This window comes from Microcaecilia unicolor, chromosome 10 (genome assembly GCF_901765095.1).
Source record: "Microcaecilia unicolor chromosome 10, aMicUni1.1, whole genome shotgun sequence".
NCBI classification, from domain to species: domain Eukaryota; kingdom Metazoa; phylum Chordata; class Amphibia; order Gymnophiona; family Siphonopidae; genus Microcaecilia; species Microcaecilia unicolor.
Genome location: NC_044040.1, coordinates 36,460,465 through 36,481,450, shown reverse-complemented (window position 1 = coordinate 36,481,450; position 20,986 = coordinate 36,460,465). Strand labels below are relative to the sequence as shown.

Below are 20,986 nucleotides of genomic sequence, written 5' to 3'. Positions count from 1 at the left end.
TACAACCTAATAAAGCAAGTAAAGCAATGCAATATAAAATAAATGTAATAGAACAAGTACCAAATAAAATAGGCAAAATACCACATAATGGTCTGGGTTATCCAACAGACAACATCATGCTTGCTTTCAATATTACAGACAGTAATGATGAGAGCTAGTGAATATTTTAACTGTAAATGCAGCCAAGAGTATTAACTGCTGGAATGGTTCTTGGCAGCAGTATGAAAAAGTCTGGATTGGTCTTGTTTCTATGGTTTCTGACTCAGAAATATGTGTGAGTTTTTTTCATATTTGCTAAAGAGTGGGTGTAACCATTGTACATATTACTGATATTATGCATCTTGTTAATGTTAACAGTTCAGGTTGCTTTAAAATGAAAGGAGATAAGAAAAGGCGTGATAGGTGGTCACGAAGAACCAAATGTGCCAAGCATTTTTGTATGGATGAAAAATGGGAAATAATATCTCGGGTACATTTTGGTCCTCGGGTTAGTACAGTGTTTGTTTCAGGTTAGAATAGGTCTGTTTTGAGAAGATCACTGAATTGGTATGAGGTGTGAAAACTTCCACATGTATTATATCTGTACATTGGTATAACTTTTCAGGATTGTTTGATTGCTCTGATTAATATATAGTATTACTGAATTACTTTCTTAAACCTTAAAGAAACAATTAGACAAAATGAATTTATAGCATTTGCTGCTTGATTAATACTAGGCAAATGAAGCAGAAATTTTATCTCTTGATTGTTTGTGCAAGGTATATTAACATCAAGCAGTTCCTTGCAGAAAACCCTCTAGGGAATCTCTTCTCCCATTTATTGCATGAAAAGCTTTATGGCAGACCTTTTCTGAGTTATTGTATTACTTTGAAGAATTCCTGCTGCCTACATCCCCCTGTTCACTAAGCCACGCGCTAATGCAGACACAGCCCATTCACTTTGAATGGGCTGTTTCGGTATTGCCACGTGGCAGCTGCTAGCGTGGCTTAGTAAATAGGGGGGGTCATTCCATGCCAAGTGGTCTAAAATTTAAAAAAATTCCCACCATCATGTTCTCCACTTTTGTTCAAATTTTATCTGTTGCGTGAGTCAGGTGTTAAACGAAGTTTCCCAAAATTTGAGGTCTCTAACTGCAATAGTTGCAGATCTAGACCCCCTTTTCTGAAAGGTTGTCAGTCCATGAGCGCATGACATTTACCAAAATGCCATTTTTGGGGTCTAATAAAATCCAAACACATTTATAAGAATGGCTAAAAAATTCAAATACTCTACAGTTTTTGATGCTAATTCTGATGAAATACATTTTAACATTATGGATGCAAAAATCCAGTCAAACAAGTTGACTCAAAGTGTGCATCAAAATTGGTCGTGACTCATCGGAACATATTTGGACCAATATTCAGACCGCAACAACTTCCATGCAAACAAAGATACGGACTTGAAATTTTGAACAAGCATTATGCTTGTGCTGGACATAATACTGGACATAATACTGACAGATTTGCAACTAACCAGCATCTATAACCGCCCTGCAGGATCTCTTCAAAGTTGGCACTGTCAGCGCAAATGGTAAAATGTACCAAAGTTCAAAGCCAATTATTAAAAAAGAGTCTGCCTGAATCAGCTTGTGAACAGTATCATCTGAAAGAGAAAATTGTGCTCTACAACACTGGGGAAGGGGGAGCCTGTTCCGAAATGGATCCACCTTAACAGGGATGGAACCAGGCTGCTGGTGCTGTTTTAAAAAGGAGGTAGAGCAGCTTTTAAACTACATTTTATTAATTTTTTATTATTTTTTTTTTTTTGGGGGGGGGGGGGGGGAGCTGACAGTTGCCCAGGAGTGCATGGTTTGTTGTGGAGTATCCTTCAACGATACTATTGAAACAAAACATTTAGGGAATTCCGAGAGAGGTTTCAGAAATGGTGAAAGAAAACCAGGAGTGTTTAATGGGAAAACAGAGTAAAGGTTGCATATTATCCCCGTCAACTTCAAAGCAGCTTATAGATGCTAGGGAAAAAACACAATTTGAAGTGTCTATATACAAATCCTAGAAGCTTAAAAAAAATAAAATGGGAGAATTGGAGTATATAGCACTAAATGAAGAGGTAGTTATAATAGGCATCTCAGAGACCTGATGGAAGGAGGACGATCAGTGGAACACTTGTGTTACCAGGGTACAAATTATATCACAATAGAGTGTATCAAATTGGAGGGAGGGTTACGCTATATGTTAAAGAGGGAATTGAGTCAAAGAAAAGAAATATTCTATATGAAACAGCAGCATGGAATCCTTGTGAATAGAAATTCCATGTGTGAAGGGAAAGAGTATACTGGTAGGGCTGTACTACCGTCCACTGGGACAAAATGAACAGACAGATGAAATTGCTGATCTGTTGTTAGTGATCTGTAAACTGTCATTAAAATCATCAGTAGTACCTGAAGATAGGAGGGTGGCCAATGTGACGCTAAATTAAAAAAAAAAAAAGGGTTCCAGGGGTGATCTGAGAAATTACATATTGATAAGCCTGTCATCAGTGTCAGGGAAAATAGTGGAAACTATTATAAAGAGAAAATTATAGAACATATAGACAAACATGGTATAATGGGACAGAGTCAGCATAGGCTCAGCCAAGGGACGTCTTGCCTCACCAATTTGCTTCATTTCTTTGAAGGCATAAATAAACATGTTGATAAAGGTGAGCCAGTTATTGTAGTTTTTCTGGATTTTCAGAAAGCTTTTGACAAAGTTCCTCATGAGAGACACCTGAGAAAATGAAAGAGTCATGGGATAGGAGGCAATTTCCTTCTGTGGATTGGTTATTGGACAGAAAACAGAGGGTGGGGTTAAATGACCATTTTTCTCAATGGAGGAGGGTGAACAGTGGAGTGCCAGAGAAATCTGTACTAGGACCGGTGCTATTTAATATATTTATAAATGATCTGGAAAACGGAATGACGAGTGAGGTAATTAAATTTGTAGATGACACAAAGCTATTTAAAGTTTTTCAAAACACATACGGATTGTGAAAAATTGCAGGAAGACCTTAGGTTATCAATAGAAATCAAACAAAATAAAACATGGAAAAGAAAATAAGATGATACCTTTTTTATTGGACATAACTTAATACATTTCTTGATTAGCTTTCGAAGGTTGCCCTTCTTCGTCAGATCGGAAATAAGCAAATGTGCTAGCTGACAGTGTATATAAGTGAAAACATTCAAGCATTACTATGACAGTCTGACAGGGTGGGAGGATGGGGCTGGGTAGGAGGTATGCATGGGGACATCAAAGCATATCATTGATATTCTAACAGGATAGGTGTGGATAGGTGAGGGGAGGGTGATCAACAGAGAAATACAGCTTTATGGTTTATAATGGGCTAGGAACCGCAGATCCTTGTTAAGTCCTTTCTGTTGGGTGTTAAAATATTCAATCATTCTGATTTCAAAGGTCTTACGTTCTTGTATGGTTTTAAAGTTACCTTTCAGAATCCTGAAACAGTTGGATTGGCTCAATGATACAACAGGAAGCAAAGTAGTCTATGCACTGTGGTTGGTGGTGGTAGCTGGGTGTGGGGGAAAAGGGGTATGCACGGCCGAAGGCACACCTGTCCCGTTAGGTTTTCAGGATTACCACAATGAATATGTATGAAAGAGATTCACATATATTGAAGGCATATTGTATGCAAATCTTTTTTATGCATATTTATTATGGAAATTCTGAAAACCTGGCTGGCTAGATGTGTCTCTGGGAGAGGGTTGAGAAATACTGGCCTAGGGTGTCGGATATCTTTGGACCAACCTTGAGCATAACTTTTTCTATAGTATTCATGTGTCTCGCAGACATAAAGATTTCTGATTATGTGGCTCAGTTTGTGCACACATGAATTTTTGGTCTTGTGGCCTATTTTTGAAAAAACTTCCATACTCCTAATATGGAAGTTAAACCCCATTTCTCTATAGTCTTTAAGTTGTTAGATTTATGCAGTGCTTCCTTCTATCAAAGCCTCTTACTGTGACTTGGGATCTCTGTGTTATAACCCAGCTGATGAAAGCGTTTTTGAATTTCTGAACTCCCGTGAACAGCTTTTCAGCAACAGTGTTCCTGCTCAAGCTATGCCATGTTGAGGGGCATAAACAAAACTGAAAAAGGATTATTGCTATCAAAAGCAACTTGTCTGCCCATTGGAATGTCTTTTTCTGTTTTTTTACTTTCTTTGTTAAAAGTAATCTTTAGCTAGCAAGTTCCATTTCATCATAGTAGCCAATTTGACAGCCCTGATTGTTGTAGTGAGTGCGAGTGAGCAGTACCTCCGTTGCCCCCCACTAGATCCCAAGAACCCCTGGTAGGTGGTTTGTGGAGAGTATAGAGGGCACCTGCCCTTGGAGGGGGCCGCATCATAGCTCCTTACACACCTTGAGGGGGGGGGGGGGGTTGGACTTTGGGAGAAGGTAACACATTGTGGCTAGTTTCTCACATATGGTGGTGGGGATTATTGTCATGGGTGGTGGCTGGCGTCAGGGGAGAATGGATGTCTTGGAGGGGAAGGGGGATGCCAGTGCTGATATCGGGGACATTTACAGAGGGAGCAGTGATTTTAGAAGGTTGTTCCCATGTCTTTTGGGAGGGGGTGGTGGGTTTCTACATTTTGTTTATCCCAGTGTACAGTTTTCGAAAATAGCTATTTCCTCTATATGTAGAGGGACTTTGTCTTATGGTACTGCATCAGATTTACAAGAATCTTGTAAAATAATATGGGCATTGCCATTTCTTCACCTGTATATGTAAATTCCCCTGTCCACAAACTGAAGAATATCTGAAGAAGAAGCTAATCAAAAAATTTATTAAGTTAGTCCAATAAAAAAGGTATCATCTTGTTTCCTTTCTATGTTTTATTTCTATTTATTACCTTTAAAAGCGGATTAACATGGCTACCACACCACTTTACTCACAAACTACGTGAAATGTGCCTGCACATATATGTGGATTAGAACTTATACAATGATCGACAGTGCTGCATAGAGCTGGTAAGCCAACAGCACTTCCAGTAAAATCAATCTTCTACTCATGTTTGCTAGGGTAAACATTTGCGCAAAAGATTTGTGGTCTGGAAACTACAGATAGGGCTACAGTTTTGTTAGTGGTTTCCTTCCAGTGTTCAGGGACTGAAGATGACTATCTGAATTTCTCCCCTTGGAAACATTGGCTGAATCTTAACATGATTTTGTTGTTGGGAATTTCTTCACTGGACATTTTGCAGTGCTGTCAAGTGTGAGCCCAAATAGGAAGAAAATAACAAATGGAGGTAGCACAGATTTAAAGTTGAGCAAACAAAGTGAAAGTAGTTAAAAGGAGAATTTTTATACATGTCCTGGATTGCTCTACAAGTAAACAGAGCGATAAAGGCTATGGATAAAGGTAAATACTATGGGGCAGTTTTACTAAGCAGTGGTAAATCCCACACACCGAGGCCACCTTTTACTGCAGCGGGTAAAAGGTTTTTGTTTTTTAAAAGGAGGCAGTAAATGGGTGTGCGGTACGTTAAAAAATTGCCACATGGCCATTCACTGCTGGAGCCCTCAGAGCTCCAGTAGTAACCCAGTAGTAATCAGGCAATGCTACCCAATTACTACTGGGCATGCCTACTCACTGCCTACCAGTACTAGAAAATAAAAAATATTTTCTAGTGCAGGAAATGGCGTGCGGCCAACCCAGAACTACTGCTGTGCGAGCCCAGCGGTAAAGCTGATTTGCCATGCGCAAACCCAGCAGTAACCCTACCACCTCTTCGTACAAGGGCCCCTTTGTTTTAAATATATATTTCCTTTCCTACCATGCAGGTTATTAAAGATTTTTCTTTATAATAGAAACTTTCTAACATGCTACTCTTTCTGCTAGATTCGTAGACTTTCACGGCTATCCAGTGTTCGACCTCATTAGTCAAGATCAGAAAAATTATTAGAATTGCCTCAAGCACAGGACTGTACTGTTTTTGAATAGCTGGAGCAGGGACAGCAATTTCATTGTAAGAGTATCATTTTGGTTATCTATAGTGGTCTATGATTGTAAAAGTTTACCAGGTTTTTCTTTTTCCTTCTAAAATGCATAAAGAGAAAGTATAGATAAGTGGATAATAATATTTCATATAATTTGTGAAGGAAAGATTAACATGCAAAGTTAGACTATTTCTTTAATCTTGGGATAATGAGATTCTTTACCCTTAGGTGTATTCCTTTCAAACTCCCACTGCATTAAAGCACCAGCCCACCACATAGAGACGTTTCATAAATCATGAGGTCTTCTTTTATAGTCAACATTGCAATAATAATTTTATGTTATTTTAAGCACTATAATAATGATTTTCTTAAAACTATTCATGTGAATCAGCCATAATTCTCATTAGCTGTGCATTTCTCACACTTCATGGGCAACAAGTCTGGTAGTTTATGATTCTTCAAACCCCAAGAGAGTGGCAGAAAAAGAAATATCAACTTATTTTTCCCTTAGCACAACCCGCACGACCAGCACTGCAAGAACTGAGATTGGGTGTGCCCATCTGTAATAAGAAGGTTTTAACAAGGAAAATATGAAAACTGGCAGCAACAATTTTCAGAAGATCTGCATTGTTAAAGGAATAAGCTTCGCTGCCCTTTTGTTTATTTTCCCCATTCTGTACCTAAGAAAGAAATCTTCACTGAATAATACCCTGTGTGGATGAGACAATTGCTTTAAAATTGATTTCTATTGTATGTTGGAATCTGTGTTTTATCGTTTTCTGTCATGCTATGGTTTTTCTTAATTCCTCATAAAAGACAGTGGCCATCAAATCATGGTTGTTTTTATCTGACTTGTTTGCTTGGTAATTCTGTTAGTGGTTAGGGTGGTGGACTTTGGTCCTGGGGAACTGAGGAACTGAGTTCAATTCCCACTTCAGGCACAGGCAGCTCCTTATGACTCTGGGCAAGTCACTTAACCCTCCATTGCCCCAGGTACAAATAAGTACCTGTATACAATATGTAAGCCGCATTGAGCCTGCCATGAGTGAGAAAGCGCGGGGTACAAATGTAACATAAAAATACTTTCAGCATAATCAGAACAATAGCGGCACTATGCTATATGCCTCTTCATTTGCAAATATAAAAAAATCCCCCCCCCTTTTTTTTGGAGCATCCTATTTGTCCTGCTCTGGTCATTGCAGCAATGGTCCTGAGGCTGGCAGCCATGCACTGTGTCTCCTAGAACCCTGTATCATAGGATTTAAATTTGTTACCTATAGCAATAACGTTGGCTCCCTCCTCAGCAGGAACTAGGAGTGCTGCTCCATAGCATCCCAAGCCAACCTGTGGTATATGATATTAAATCTGGGAATTGAACTGAGGACCCTCTGCATGGTGGAGCAGAGAGCACTTCCACTGAACCACCAGGCCATCTCAAAACATGGATGTATAGTAGTCCTAGATTTATTTCAGGAAAAATGAGTGAGCGCAGTATGCTTACAAGAAATCTTCTTTTTGTATAGCAAAGTCTGAGAAATCCTGATACAGGAAGTCTATAAACAATAAGAACTGCATGCTGGGTAAGTGTGTTTTGTAATGAGGTCTAGATTAGCATTCTTTAAAAATATATACAGATGGCAATTGCAGTTCTTTTTTTATCATCTCAGTAGTGAACTCCATTCTGCAGTGTAACAGTGGATTATTACAATCAAGCTGACCACCTTAAATATAGAGCATTTATCAAAATGCATAGCTTAAATTGCCAGTAAGTACAGCATACTTGTCTGTAAACACTATCATTTTAAAGTGAAAATCACACATTATAATATTACATATAGAGACGCTGCCCTTGTGCATTCAGACTTTTATTAGCTTCAGTTTTATTTCTTTTAGAAAAAGATGCGAATTTGTAAAGCATAGAATCAGCTTATTTTGGTTGTTGAATCTGCCACGGGTGCTTACTACAGAAAAAGGAGGAGCTGACTTTAATGTAGGGAGAGAATTGGAGGAGAGAGAAGTTTAATAAGTGTTATGGTGTTGATTACTTTGAGTGGGAATATATTCCCTGCAGGAGAGGTTTGACAGATGGGCAGACAATCTTAAGTTAAATATGTAAAGGTAAATGCAGAACTGTGAACCTGGTGTAAGTGCCACAGAGTTAAATAGTGGAAGTTATTAAGAGCAAAATTACTGATCCTATGGCTATGCATGTCTTAATCTGGCAGGGCAGGCATATAATTAGCAAAGGGAACTGTTAGAATTCTTTGAAGATGTACTTAAGTATATGGATTTGATTGAAGTGGTTTGATAGTGGAGTGGCTCTCACCATTCATGAGAGAGGTTTGCTTGTACTGTTGATTGCAAGTAAGGTTGTCTCACTTTGGATATCCCAAAAACCTAGCTAGTTGATAATCCCCAGGGCAGGAGTGAGAACCATGGTATCTGGTTTTTTTTTTTTTTTTTTTTTTTCCAGAAGGCACTTGATAAAAGTCCTCATGAGAGAGACCGCTTAAAACTGAAACTCATATGGTAGAAGGCTGGGTTGTATTGTGGATTTATAACTAGTTGAAAGCTAAGAAAGAATAGCACAGATGGACGTTTACCATTAAACAGTGGCATGCCACAGGAATCTGTTCTAGGAGCAGTGTTTTTACATATTAACAATAAGGAAAAGGGAACAATAAGTGAGGTGATCAAATTTGCAGATAGCACAAAATTATTCAAAGTACCGTATTTTTCGGACTATATGACGCACTGGACCATAAGACGCACCTAGGTTTTAGAGGAGGGCAATAAGAAAATTTTTTTTTTCCTTTTTCCCTCCTCTAAAACCTAGGTGCTCCGGTGCGTCTTGTTCGGGATCGCCCTCCCCCCGGCCCTGTCACCATTTCTCCCTACTCACGTCACGCGATCTTCCCTGGTGGTCTAATGACGGGGCAGGAAAGAGCCCCCTCTTTCCTGCCCAGCGTGCTGCTCTCCGTCCTCCTGTATGCTGCCTGACGGTCTCGGCGAGATTAAAAATGGCCGCCGAGAATTGAAGTCTTGGCGGCCATTTTGAATCTCGCCGAGACCGTCAGGCTGCATACAGGAGGACGGAGAGCAGCGCGCTGGGCAGGGAAGAGGGGGCTCTTTCCTGCCCCGACGTCACTAGACCACCATGGAAGATCGCGTGACGTGAGTAGGGAGAAGTGGTGACAGGGCTGGGGGGAGGGCGATCCCGAACTCGGAGGGAGGGCGGGCGGGCGATCCCGAACTCGGGGGGAGGGCGGGAAATCGCTACCTTCGGACTATAAGACGCACCCCCCATTTTCCTCCCAAATTTGGGGGGAAAAAGTGCGTCTTATAGTCCAAAAAATACGGTACTTAAAAAAAAAAAAAAAACAGGTTATGAGGAATTAAAGGAAAATTGTGCCAGACTGGAGAACTGTTCATATAAATGAAAGGTGAGATTTAATGTGGACAAGTGGAAAGTGATGCACACGGGGAAAATAAACATAACTATGGATGTAGTTTTATAACTGTATGCATCTGTAAAAAGTACATATGTATATACCGCTGTCAAAATAGTACTGCCTGGAGTGGTGGTTCTGGGAGGGCTGGATGCAATGACGCCAGCAAACATCAATATGATAAACGGTAAAATTTTACACCACAGTCCAACGCAGCCTTGTTTCGGCATTGGCCTGCATTGGGGGTAATAAATCTTACTGAACAACAGCAAAATGTACCACTGACTGTTTAGGACTTACCAGCCAAAACTCTTAGTCCCAATTAATGCTGCACAATTTCACAGAGTGTTTGGTGAATCGGAGCCATACACTTTGTGAATTTGTGCAGCATTAATTGGGACTATAAGAGGGTTCAGTTGGCAAGTCCTAAGCAGTCAGCATTGCACTTTGTTCTTGTTCAGTAAGGTTTATTACCCCGAAGTAGTCCGATGCCAAAATGTGGCCGCATTGGGATGTGGTGTAACTAACTTTTATCATGTTTGCCATACTGGTGTTTGCTGGCATCTTTGCAAATGGCGCTCCTGGAGCTGGCACTCCACGTGGTATTCCTTTTGTTTCTTTCAGTGTCTCTTTTATACTGTCCTCTACATATGTACCTACAAAATTCCCCAGGAAAACTGTGTGTATACATTTATATCTGGTTTGTGGGCAGCACAGTGTTTCAGGGTTAAAATATTTGCATATGTGTGAATTTTCAACCCCATCTTTGGGAACACTTCAAATAGTGAGTAAACTTACATGTTTACTGGCTTATTGGATGACAGCTTGTAACAGACTAATTCTGCTTTAATTAAATTTTACGTGTGGAAATACTTATGAATTATCCTTTATGAAAGTAATTTTCTAGAAGCGCAGCCACCTTATGCATCAGATATGCATGCAAGTTACACCTATTTTAAAAAGGCAATTTATGCTTTTAAGTGCCTGCCCTGTCAAAACCTTGCCTCCGGATAAAAGATATGCTGGCAGGCTGGCTGCACATACTTTTAGACACATATACACAGGGCAGTTTTATAAGTGCTTTTTTCTATGTGTAAAATATTGTTTTGCATACAAAAATGGCTTTTAAAAATTAACCTCAATATGTATATCATGTTGGGTCTATATTAGAAGTTAAAACTGAGGAATAAGCAATCTTGGAGTCATTGTGGATAATACAGTGAAATGCTTAGTGGTGAAAAAGTAGATAGAAGGAACAGAGAATAAAATAAGAATTTTGATATGCCTCTGCATGGATCTGAGGTACAACAACCTCTTCAGTATTCTGTGCAGTTCTGGTCAACCCATCTTAATAAATATAGCAGAACTGGAAAAGGTACAGAGAAGAGCATCAAAAATCATGAAGGGAAATGGCGCCCTTATGAAAGAAAGCTAAACTTTCTAGGCCTCTTCAACTTTGAGAAGAGCCAACTTAGCTTTATAAAATCATAAGAATGATATTGAAGAAGTTAAAGGGAACACTTATTAGTAGCAGATTTTTAAAAAAATGTAAGGAAGTTTTTTTTTTCTTCAGTCCATCCACAATAAAGCTGTGAAATTTGTTGATGGAGGATATAGTCAAGGTTAACAAAACTGGATTTAAAAAAAAGTATAGGGTTTGGTCAAGTTTCTGGAGGACAGGTATATTACTTATTAGACATGGAGGTATGGGTTTCTCCACCTCTTACTTCTAGGAGTACACAGCAGAGAGCAGATCTTCCCATTTGGGAACACTGGAGTGCTTCTCAGTGACCTAGAGTGGCCACTGTTGGAAAAAGAATTCTGGCCTCAGTGGACCATTAGTCTGACCCAGCAAAGCACTAAATGCTAAGAAGCTCATAGGTATAAAATGGGCTTCTTAGCATTTAGCATGTGCTAATGTCATTAGTACATGCTAAGCTTTAGTAAAGTGGCCCCTTTGTTTCTATAATTTAGTTCATAGGCAGAGGAATGGGGTGGGCCTTTGAGGTCATGACTTTACCAATATTTTGACCCAACTAGAGAGCCTGAAGATGTGGCTGGAGATGGTTCCAACCCAAAAAGTGTTCTTCTACCTCTGCTTGGCCTTCTCATTTTGAAATGCCTCTCTTCTTTAGGGAGCACTATAAAGGGAATTTCAAACATGGACCCAGTGAAACAATAGGCCCATCATTGTTTCTAATGTTTTTTATGTAGTACAATTCAACATTCCTGTCCTACTAGTAGCCAGTCACTGAAGAAATATTGACAGTGCAACAGTTTGACCTATGAAATTTGGGTTGCATTTCCTTATTTTCTCTAGATCTATAGTTCCAGTGATTTTAAAATAACCTCTAGTAGTTTTGACTTAAAATAAATATAGATCACAGTTATGTGCACTCTCACCCCCTTCTGCTTTTTCTTTTAAAGGATATGGGGTTAGGGTATGTTGTTCAGAGCAGAGGAAAGCTTTAACAAAAGAAAAGACTCTTTGGGGCCATTTTACTAAAGTGTGTTAAGCACTTAACTAACTCATTATTAACATGTGGAAATGAATTACCCACATAACTGCATTAGGGATTTTATGGTAGCTTGTCTGTTTCTGTGCATTAATCCATGTGTTAACTGATTTTTAGACTTTTTCTCACAGTGGGCGTGGTGTGGGCAAAGAGTGGGCATGGCAGTGTTAGCCAATTTGCACATTACACTTACTATGTGCTAACCAGCTAATGTACAGTTAATGTGGGACCACTTACTACCTCCTACATAGGTGCTAACTGCTTCTACATTCACACGTCATTGGTCCTGCGCATTAACGGCAACACTAACATATGGTCTAAATGTGAAAATACTGGGAATGCCCCTTCTTGATGCAGCATTAGTTTGGGGCTTGCTGCTCATTAAAATCCTGCATTACAATTAAACCCATACCTTAATGCACTTTAGTAAAAAGGTCCTATAATTTACTCGGGGGTCTGGTACTAAAGGTTAGCTCGAGTTATCTGCAGCAGGGCCCATAGGAATAAAATGGGATGTGCCACAGATAACTTGAGCTAATCTTTAGTAAAAGACCCCCCTCAGATATACTCTTAATTCTTGAAAGCTGCATTTGTTTTAGTTAAAAACCGCTTAGCTTTTATTGTTAGATGCTTATAAAACATGTAGAATAATTTTCTGACAAATGACTAATGCATCTTAAATTTCTGAAGTATGTAATATTTTAGGGCTATTTATTACTAATTATTTTTTAGAAAATGAGACACATGAGTTTTCTGTTAGAGAGAATATTGACAAAAATATCCACATGAGGTTACTTTAACTGCCATGCAACATTTACAATAATTCATGAAGAACTATACAAGGCGTAATGTATTCAATACACATATTGCAGTTTACAGCGCAATCAGTACTAAAAAAAAAAAAAAAAAGAAGACGGTTTCCTTATTTGGCAGTAGTTTTTCTGTAATCTGTATGTTGTTTTTTTCCTACCGTCTGAGTAATTTGGTGAAAACTTAACTGCAACCTAATCGGTGACAACCTGAGATGCTAAATGCTTCTCCCTTACTTCATTTTCAGCGAAACTTATCTTTTTGTTTCTTTTGGGTTCTATCCATGAGTTGTGTATCACAGCATTATTGGGCATTGGATCAGCTTCCACAATTGAAACCACTCTTTTTTTCATTTTACTTTTCAGAACTTTTTGAAATTTTTGTCTGGTGAATGCATATAGTAAAGGGTGAAATATAGTTGTTCCATATGCCATTACTAGAAAGCACAATCTCAGTTTTACCAAAAGGTCACTTGGGCCCAAACATAAAATTGTAGTATTTAAAACAGAAATTGGCGTCCAGCAGATAAGAAATGTTGAAATAATCAAAAGGGACATTCGGAAGACCCTTTTTTGCCTTTCTCTTCGTTCCCGATGTCTCTTTACAGCCCGTCGTAGGGCAATAATTACAGATACTGAAGTCCTTACACCAAGTACTACATTTCTTCCTCCACTGCTCTGTGAAACATCAGTTGTCTCATGCTGTGTAGTCAAAGAAATAGTCTTTTTCTTTCTAGCTTTTTTCTTCTGCCCTGTTGAAAATCTTGTGCCTATTCGTATATTAAGAGCTTGAAGTATTTTGCTGTATGTGATGAGCATTACTATAACGGTCAAGAAAAAGATTGGAATCTGTACAAGAAGGTGATAATACATTCCAAGTTCAGTGTGGTACTCATTTGTACTAACACATAAAAGTGTTTTGTTTTCCCAAGTATTCTCTGTTTGAAAACTAAAAAAGCTGACCTCAATGAAGGGAATAAGAAATGAAAGAAAAGAGACAATCCATGTTGATGTCATTAACATCACAGCTCGTCCCATCGTTAGAATTCTGTTTGCAGGTTTTACGGAGATGTCATAGCGGTCCAGAGTGATAGCAAAAACATTGACAGCTGTTGAGACACTGGTAAAGGAGACACAGGCCTCATGGAAGCAACATATTAGAGCAGTGTTGCTCTTCAGTGAAAGTAGCAGGATAACTATAGTTAGAGGAATACATCCCACACAAATTATTACATCGAGTACATGAAGATTCATCGTGATAATGTTACTGACAGAATTGATTAAGTTGGATTTCATGCAGTAAAGTACCAACACGGTGAGGTTGCTGCCAAGTCCTAAAACAATTTCTAACATGAGAAATCCGGTGAGGGTTACTTGAAAACTTAATGGATATGAGAGTGGTCGGTACATGTTGGTGTTGGTGTTGTCTGTGGCATCTCTGACTGTAATGTTCGATTCAGACTGCATGGTGACATCCAACATGAAAGAGAAACACATCCTCTTGGAGCAGTTGGGGTGCTTCCTAGAAGGTGAGAGAGAGAGAGAGTGCATAACCATTAAATTCTGACTCTTAGAAACTTTACAAGTTTTTGTTCAGGAAAAATAGTTTTTGGTGAAACTGTTTTACGTCGATGTGTAGCACAATTAAAGTTGGGAGCATGAGCTGTCAGAACTATAATGTATCCTGCTTTTCAAGAGCAATTTGATGACAACTCACGGAAAAAGATACCATTTATACTATCACATGCCTAGGCCTGTGTGAAGGGTTTTTATGTAAATCATAGCAGGAGACATTGTGTGAAATCCCTTCTATTTTTTATGATTTTTGTATAAAGAAAGGGAGTCTCAAATCTAATACTCCCTGGTATGGAGCCAATTTATATTTTATATAAAATAACTCTTCAATTCTGTGTCATGGATATCAGCAGGCTTCCCTACATATGAAAATAACTTTGAAGATGGGAGGTTTTTGTATTTTTAAACATTTTTTGTAAAAAAACATATGGGTATGCATATGAACAATATTTATATTCAATTATGGGACATAGTTATCGATGTGTGCTTTCAGTTAAGACATTCTATTTTAGCATTAAATCATGCTGTTTTAGGACAGGTCCCATTTTATGCATTGAGAACTAGATAATAATAACTGGGGTTAACAGTAAAATAACACACCTTAACAGAAATCCATGTTTATGTTTATTAGATCCTGGATATACTACCTTTCTGTGGTTGATAATTTCCCCCTATGATTACTATAAATATTGCTGTTTTAATGGTTGAGTTGACTTGCTTTTTGTAACTGCACCCCAATCTCTATTTATATTGTGCATACCAAGAGGTTTGTATAGAGGATATAGTTGCAAAGAAATATGTATAGGTCAGTGGTTCCTAACCTGTGGTCCATGGACTCTCTGAGGTATGATTATTAGGGGTCTGCAGGGCACACAGAAAAAGAAAAAAAAAGTATTTTTATTCTGCTGTATGTAATATGATCAGAATAGAGAGGCTGTTATGAAGGCAAGGTAAGCAGTGGCGGTAGCAGCATCTGTAGCTGTGGAGGACGGAAAAAGCAGCAGTTGTTGGGTTGAGATCAGAGGCAGCTGGCAGGAGGGAGAGAGAGAACTTGGTGGGGATTAGTAGAGACAGGAAGGGGATGGGAGATAGAGAGCTACTGGAAACGGGCTTGGTATTGAGGGAATGAGGGTTCAGGAAGAGAGTTGGGGAACTGGGGGTCTCAACGTTTTGGTGATAAACAAGGAAGCCATGCAATGAAAAGGGTTGGGAACCTCTAGTATAGATCTAGCTCTAAAACACAGGGATAGGCTGATTTATTCTTCAAACATATTATGTGATCTAAATTGTTGAGAAATTGAGTGTAGAGTTAGCGATAGATCTTATCATGTCCGTTTTATCTCATTGAGATTTTGGAGATGAGTCATGTTCTGCAGCTATATGAGAGTTTACATCTCATGAGCACACCTTTTGGAATGACCTGCTATTTCTGTGCTACATTCATGTGTAATATATGTGCTTCAATATATATTGATATTTGTATTTAGTATATGTGTATATATATATCAGTGGTTCCCAAACATGTCCTGGAGGCTTCCCAACCAATCAGATTTTCAGGATTTCCATAATGAATATGCATAAGAGAAATTTGCATGGAAAGGGAGGCAGTGTATGCAAATCTAGTCATGAATATTCATGGTGGATATTCTGAAAATATGACTGATTGGGGAGCCTCCAGGACAGGTTTGGGAACCACTGGTACATACTATATGTAAATGCAGGTTGATGGACAGAAACAGTGGTAAGAGCTTTATATGCCTATGTAAATCCATAGATTATACTCATTCATTCTTTTGTTAAATGCCATCAAGCTGAGTCAATAAAAATGAATCTATAATTTAAACAAATAGCTAAATTAAGCTGGTGAAGGTGATAATTAAGGCTCACAAATATGGAAAAGGAGTGACTTAAAATGTTTTAAAAAAAATGTAAGACAACAGTAAAGGGGTGGAAAGGACCCAAAATCAGATGATCAGTCAACCACACAAGAGCTCCAAAAGGGTCTGAATAAAGGGTTCTTTTGGAGCATCTTACCCTTGTGTGGTTGACTGATCATCTGATTTTGGGTCCTTTCCACCCCTTTACTGTTGTGTTCCGTTCCTGTGGAGAGTGTGAACCCCATTTGTTTTTTTGTCTTTAAAAAATGTAAGTACATTTGGTAGCGTTTGCTGTAGTAAGTTAAAATAATGTTGGTGGTGCTACTGAGGAACAGAAGTCCTTTGTTGAGCATGCTTTCCTCATTCAAATGTATTGTTTATTACCTGTAGATACAAATATTTGGGTCCTTTGGCCACCAGTGGATGCATCATATTATTTGCCAGTATACATCCCCAGTATTCAAGTATTCTATTTAATAAGGTTACTATTTCCTAAATACCAGCATTTGTAACACAATAGTTTTAATTGAGATATTTCACCATAATTATTAACATACCTATGTGTAATACGTGATAGTGTGGGATCTATTATTTGAGGGTTTCTGATGTCGTAATTGCCTTATAAGGGGGTGTTGTCTGGTACACACAACGTAATTGTAAATAACAAGGTAGCAGTCTTCTATGAAAGAAGACAAATGTAATGACCTTCCTTATAAGGACTTAATACAGCTTCTGGTAGGCTTATACATAGTCTCAAGATATTATGATTTTCTCTTTGTACATGAATTGTTTGGATGTCTGTATTTCTAGAACTGTTCCAAATGTATTGCTTGATAAATTGAATTCTTTTGAATTGGTGGAAGCCAGAAGGAGATTAGAAGCAGATCTGTAAAGACAAATACCATTATTACCTGTAAGAATAACCATCTAAAATCTTGTGAAAATGGAAAATTTGAAATGTGCCAAATTTTTTTGCTGGAGAGGCCGATTGCACATCAGGTCTTTGTCATATCTGTTACTTACAGTTACATGAAAACAAATGTCAAAGAGAGAAGTGCAATAAAAAAAAAAATATGTCTTTTCCAGAGCAGAGCTCTGTTCTTTTGTAAATGTTAAGCAGAAATTGCTTGATTGTGACTTACGGCCTACCTACCTGCTTTCCCTGGCCTCAGGGGTCTTTTTCAGCTTATTCTAGTTGATTTTCATAGATCGATACGTAGTGGACAGATTTTTGACATGCATTTTCACCTTTCACCTGACAACAGTTATGTCATATTTCAGATCTTGTATCAATTTTGTAAATCCTTTTGTTTCAACACTTTAGCAAAAATTAATTTTAAGAAGGTGACGACGTTGCTGGATACATTTCTGAGATTATTGCTTTCCGGTTTATTTTGTAAAATTTAAAAAAAAAACTTATTTGAAGTGTTTATGCTTTTTGTATTATACTATGGCATGTTTTTATTTTTCTTGAATATGTAAAAATCAAAAATAGAGGCAACAGATTTCTAACTTTAGAAGTGTGTTTAGGCATCCTTCTGTTATAATTGTACATATGTCCCTATAGCACGCGTGCTCATTAGAATTGAGTGATGGCTTTGTCACAGAAAATGGCACACATTGTAAAAATCCAGTTCATGTGCTGTGAGAGAAACCATCTGTGATTTAATTTGGTTTATATTCATTAACACAAGGTACATAACTGACTATAACATTTTCAGAGGAATATAGCTCCATTAGTCATTATGACAACTGATATGAATAATTTAATGTATAGCGCAGAGGAAGTAAGATAATTCAGTTGCTGGTGAAGTACGTTTTTTCTCTTCTTTTTTGAAAGTAATGATTTACTTTTTCTTTGTGAATTAATGGTTTCTACAGTTCAAAGACTATACATCCCATTAAAATTATGCTCACTATTTTGTTTTTTGGGCAGCAATCACATTTTGTTGTGAAAATGTGGTTCATTGTATTCATCTTCTGTATGTGTTGATGAAGAGTTATTTACACAGCACCAGTGCAGACCTACTCCATATTTCTTTGTTCCACTTCCTGTCTGTCTTTAGAGCAAAAATTCTAAGAGAAGTACATCTTACAGTTTGTAGATCAGAAAGCTAGAAAGAAGCCAGGCAGTAGCCACCTTCATATGGACATTGCAAAAGAAAATTGGATGCTGTGTCCTTAATAATAATAATAATAATAAATTAAAGGTAGGGATGCTGTTTGCAGCAGTGTTAATGAAACTATTCATGATTATATCATTTGGTGCCATATCATTTAAGCCTCTGCAATAATCATCTAGCAAACAGAATTTGAGTATTTTGGATTTGGGAGTAACAATATATAGTATTATTGTGATTTGGGGGAGGGGGGAGAAGAAACTTTATCGGGTCACATATATTAAAAGTAACAAACCATATAATCCATGTAGTTTGTTGTTACTGTAATCTGCTAAATAAATTTTGCTTCCCATTTGTAAGGTTTCCATGTCTGATACTCTGAATTCAGATTCTGTTTTACAAGGCTTGTAAGCAGGTACTTTACACTCTGTACACTATGGCATTTCTTATGGGCTTTGTGTTGAATTCTACTGAAAATCAACTGTACATTTTTCTGAACGTAAATGTGTTTGCAGATATACATATTGCATTGACTATTTATGGTTTAGAATAGATGCAGTCAAAATAAGTACTTTCTGATACATTTTGAACTGGCGAATTGCGTTGCTTAATTTTTAAAATGTGGAAGGCATTCAAATATGTTCAATGTATAATGTAATCTTCCTGTTTTATAGAAATAAAAATTCACCCTAAATAAAGCAATAGGCATGTAGGAGATTGCAGATAGTCATTAAATGCATTTGTAATACATATGACAACATGAAAAAAATGATTGCTTTTAGCAGTACTCTTCATAATGTACAATAATGTGTTTCCTTTTTTTTTACCATGACAAAAAAATCCCAGATTTTTTGTAGTCTTAAATTATTCAGTGTTTATACATTTTAATGTTTATTATAAAAACATTTTATTGAGAATAAATAATTCTGTAATATCATACAAATCATATGTTCAAATAAAATGCTTACAAATACATTTGAACCTTACATTGGTTCCAAATTATGCCTGTTTAGAAAACAGTTGCACATCATAATAAGTAACATCTTACCTCTGCTAAACATCTGATATATTTTTGATGCAATTGAAGCATTTCCAGTTTTGATTGGTTCATTTTGTTCACTTGTTGGCAGCGTACAGAGGAAAGAGGGTCCTGGACATCTCTTCAGAAAATGACCTTAATGAAAAGATGTGATTGTGCTGTGCCATTGTTTCAGCGTACTCCAAATGTATAGGACATGTAATTCTCCTTTACAGGCTGCTGCAGTCTTTCTCACTCTTCCAACTGTGGAATCAATAAGCATCTGAAAATACATGATGAAAGTAATTTAGCATACTGAAGGCTTCTTGTCTCCAGAGACAACATTTAGATTCAGCTTTTCTAAAAAGGATCAGCAGTGCTTCTTGGAGGAAAGCTAGCTTATGGGTTGCTTTTGCAGAATGACAGCCTACCTCGTTGCATCTCTTCACTGCAGAGAGATGCAGTGAATTCACTAATTTTGATTGGTCAGATATGTTGGGCTTAAACCATGCTTTATATGTATATGGGAGTGATCTTCACCCCTTCCCTCATTTTATATAGAGATCCTTTTTTTAAAAAAAGGTTACATTTACAAATGAATGTGTTTATAGAGTAGCTTTTTAAACCCATTATGCATATTTCAGTATTTCTTCCCTTTCACCGAGTATTCCAGTTCTACAAAGCTGTACCACATGACAAAAATACTGGTGTAAATGATATAAAATTTATACTACTTTTTAAAGCCACTGGCAATTATGCAACATGTCTTGAAGATTTATGTGAAAATATAGTAAATCCTCTCTGCGGGGTTCTCAGTGCTTAGACTGCTCAGATACAAAAGTACTGCATTTTCATTCAACTGTACTGAATTTCAGCCAGTGTGTTTATATGCAGGTCAGCTTTCGGATCTGGCTCCAAATACATAAGTCAGAATAGAGTATTTCACATTATCAAGTACAGATAAATTATAATGTTCAGAATGTAAATTGCAGTATTCTTAGATCATTTCCATACTGTAGAGGTGGCATTCTAGTTTGCTTCTTTAGAATAATAAGAACATTTTGCTTTAATGAAATCTGTTGCCTGAACAGATTGGTAAGGCAGGAGTTCTTTGCTAAATCTATGTTGGCTCTGCCCCTTAAGGCATGTCTAGTCTTTGTGTTTATATGAATTGTTTCCACCATTTTGCTCATTGGTCTGTAGTCTTCTGGATTACTCTTGAAAGTGTTTCTAAAAATTGTCATTGTACAGTGGCCATTCTCCAGACCCTCGAGTATTATAACATTTTAATAATACGTTGGCTAGATCTGCCATTTCATATCTCTATCTATTTATCTATCTATAATAAAATAAAATAGTTTAGTTCTTTCAAAAGTCTAGTGTGTACATCATCTAGTCCTAGTGATGTGCTAGTTTTTAATTTGTCAGTTTTACTCCATCACAACTTCTGGGTTCATTATGATTTGGATTTTTGAATCTAGGGGTTTATAAATTGTCAATTTAGGTGTTTATTTTCCAGCCACGTAGGGGTTTTGGGAGAGTAGTAAAGTTCTGTGTAAATTAGTATTTTCACATGTAATATTAAATTTAAGAGGATTTCTAGATGGTTTCCATTTTTATATGA

At 37.5% G+C, this 20,986-nt stretch overlaps 2 protein-coding genes across 2 annotated transcripts in view; one reads left to right on the top strand and one right to left on the bottom strand.

The window, feature by feature from the left end:
- COG5 (component of oligomeric golgi complex 5) overlaps positions 1–20,986 on the top strand; it is a 333,667-nt gene that overhangs the window by 88,872 nt on the left and 223,809 nt on the right. The gene's annotated exons all lie outside the window — the stretch shown is intronic.
- Positions 12,926–19,502, bottom strand: GPR22 (G protein-coupled receptor 22). The gene is made up of 2 exons (XM_030216261.1): positions 19,393–19,502; positions 12,926–14,294 (listed from the first exon to the last, which is right to left on the bottom strand). The coding sequence occupies exon 2, from the start codon at positions 14,267–14,269 to the stop codon at positions 12,968–12,970; it is 1,302 nt and encodes a 433-aa protein (XP_030072121.1). The 5' UTR covers positions 14,270–14,294; positions 19,393–19,502; the 3' UTR covers positions 12,926–12,967.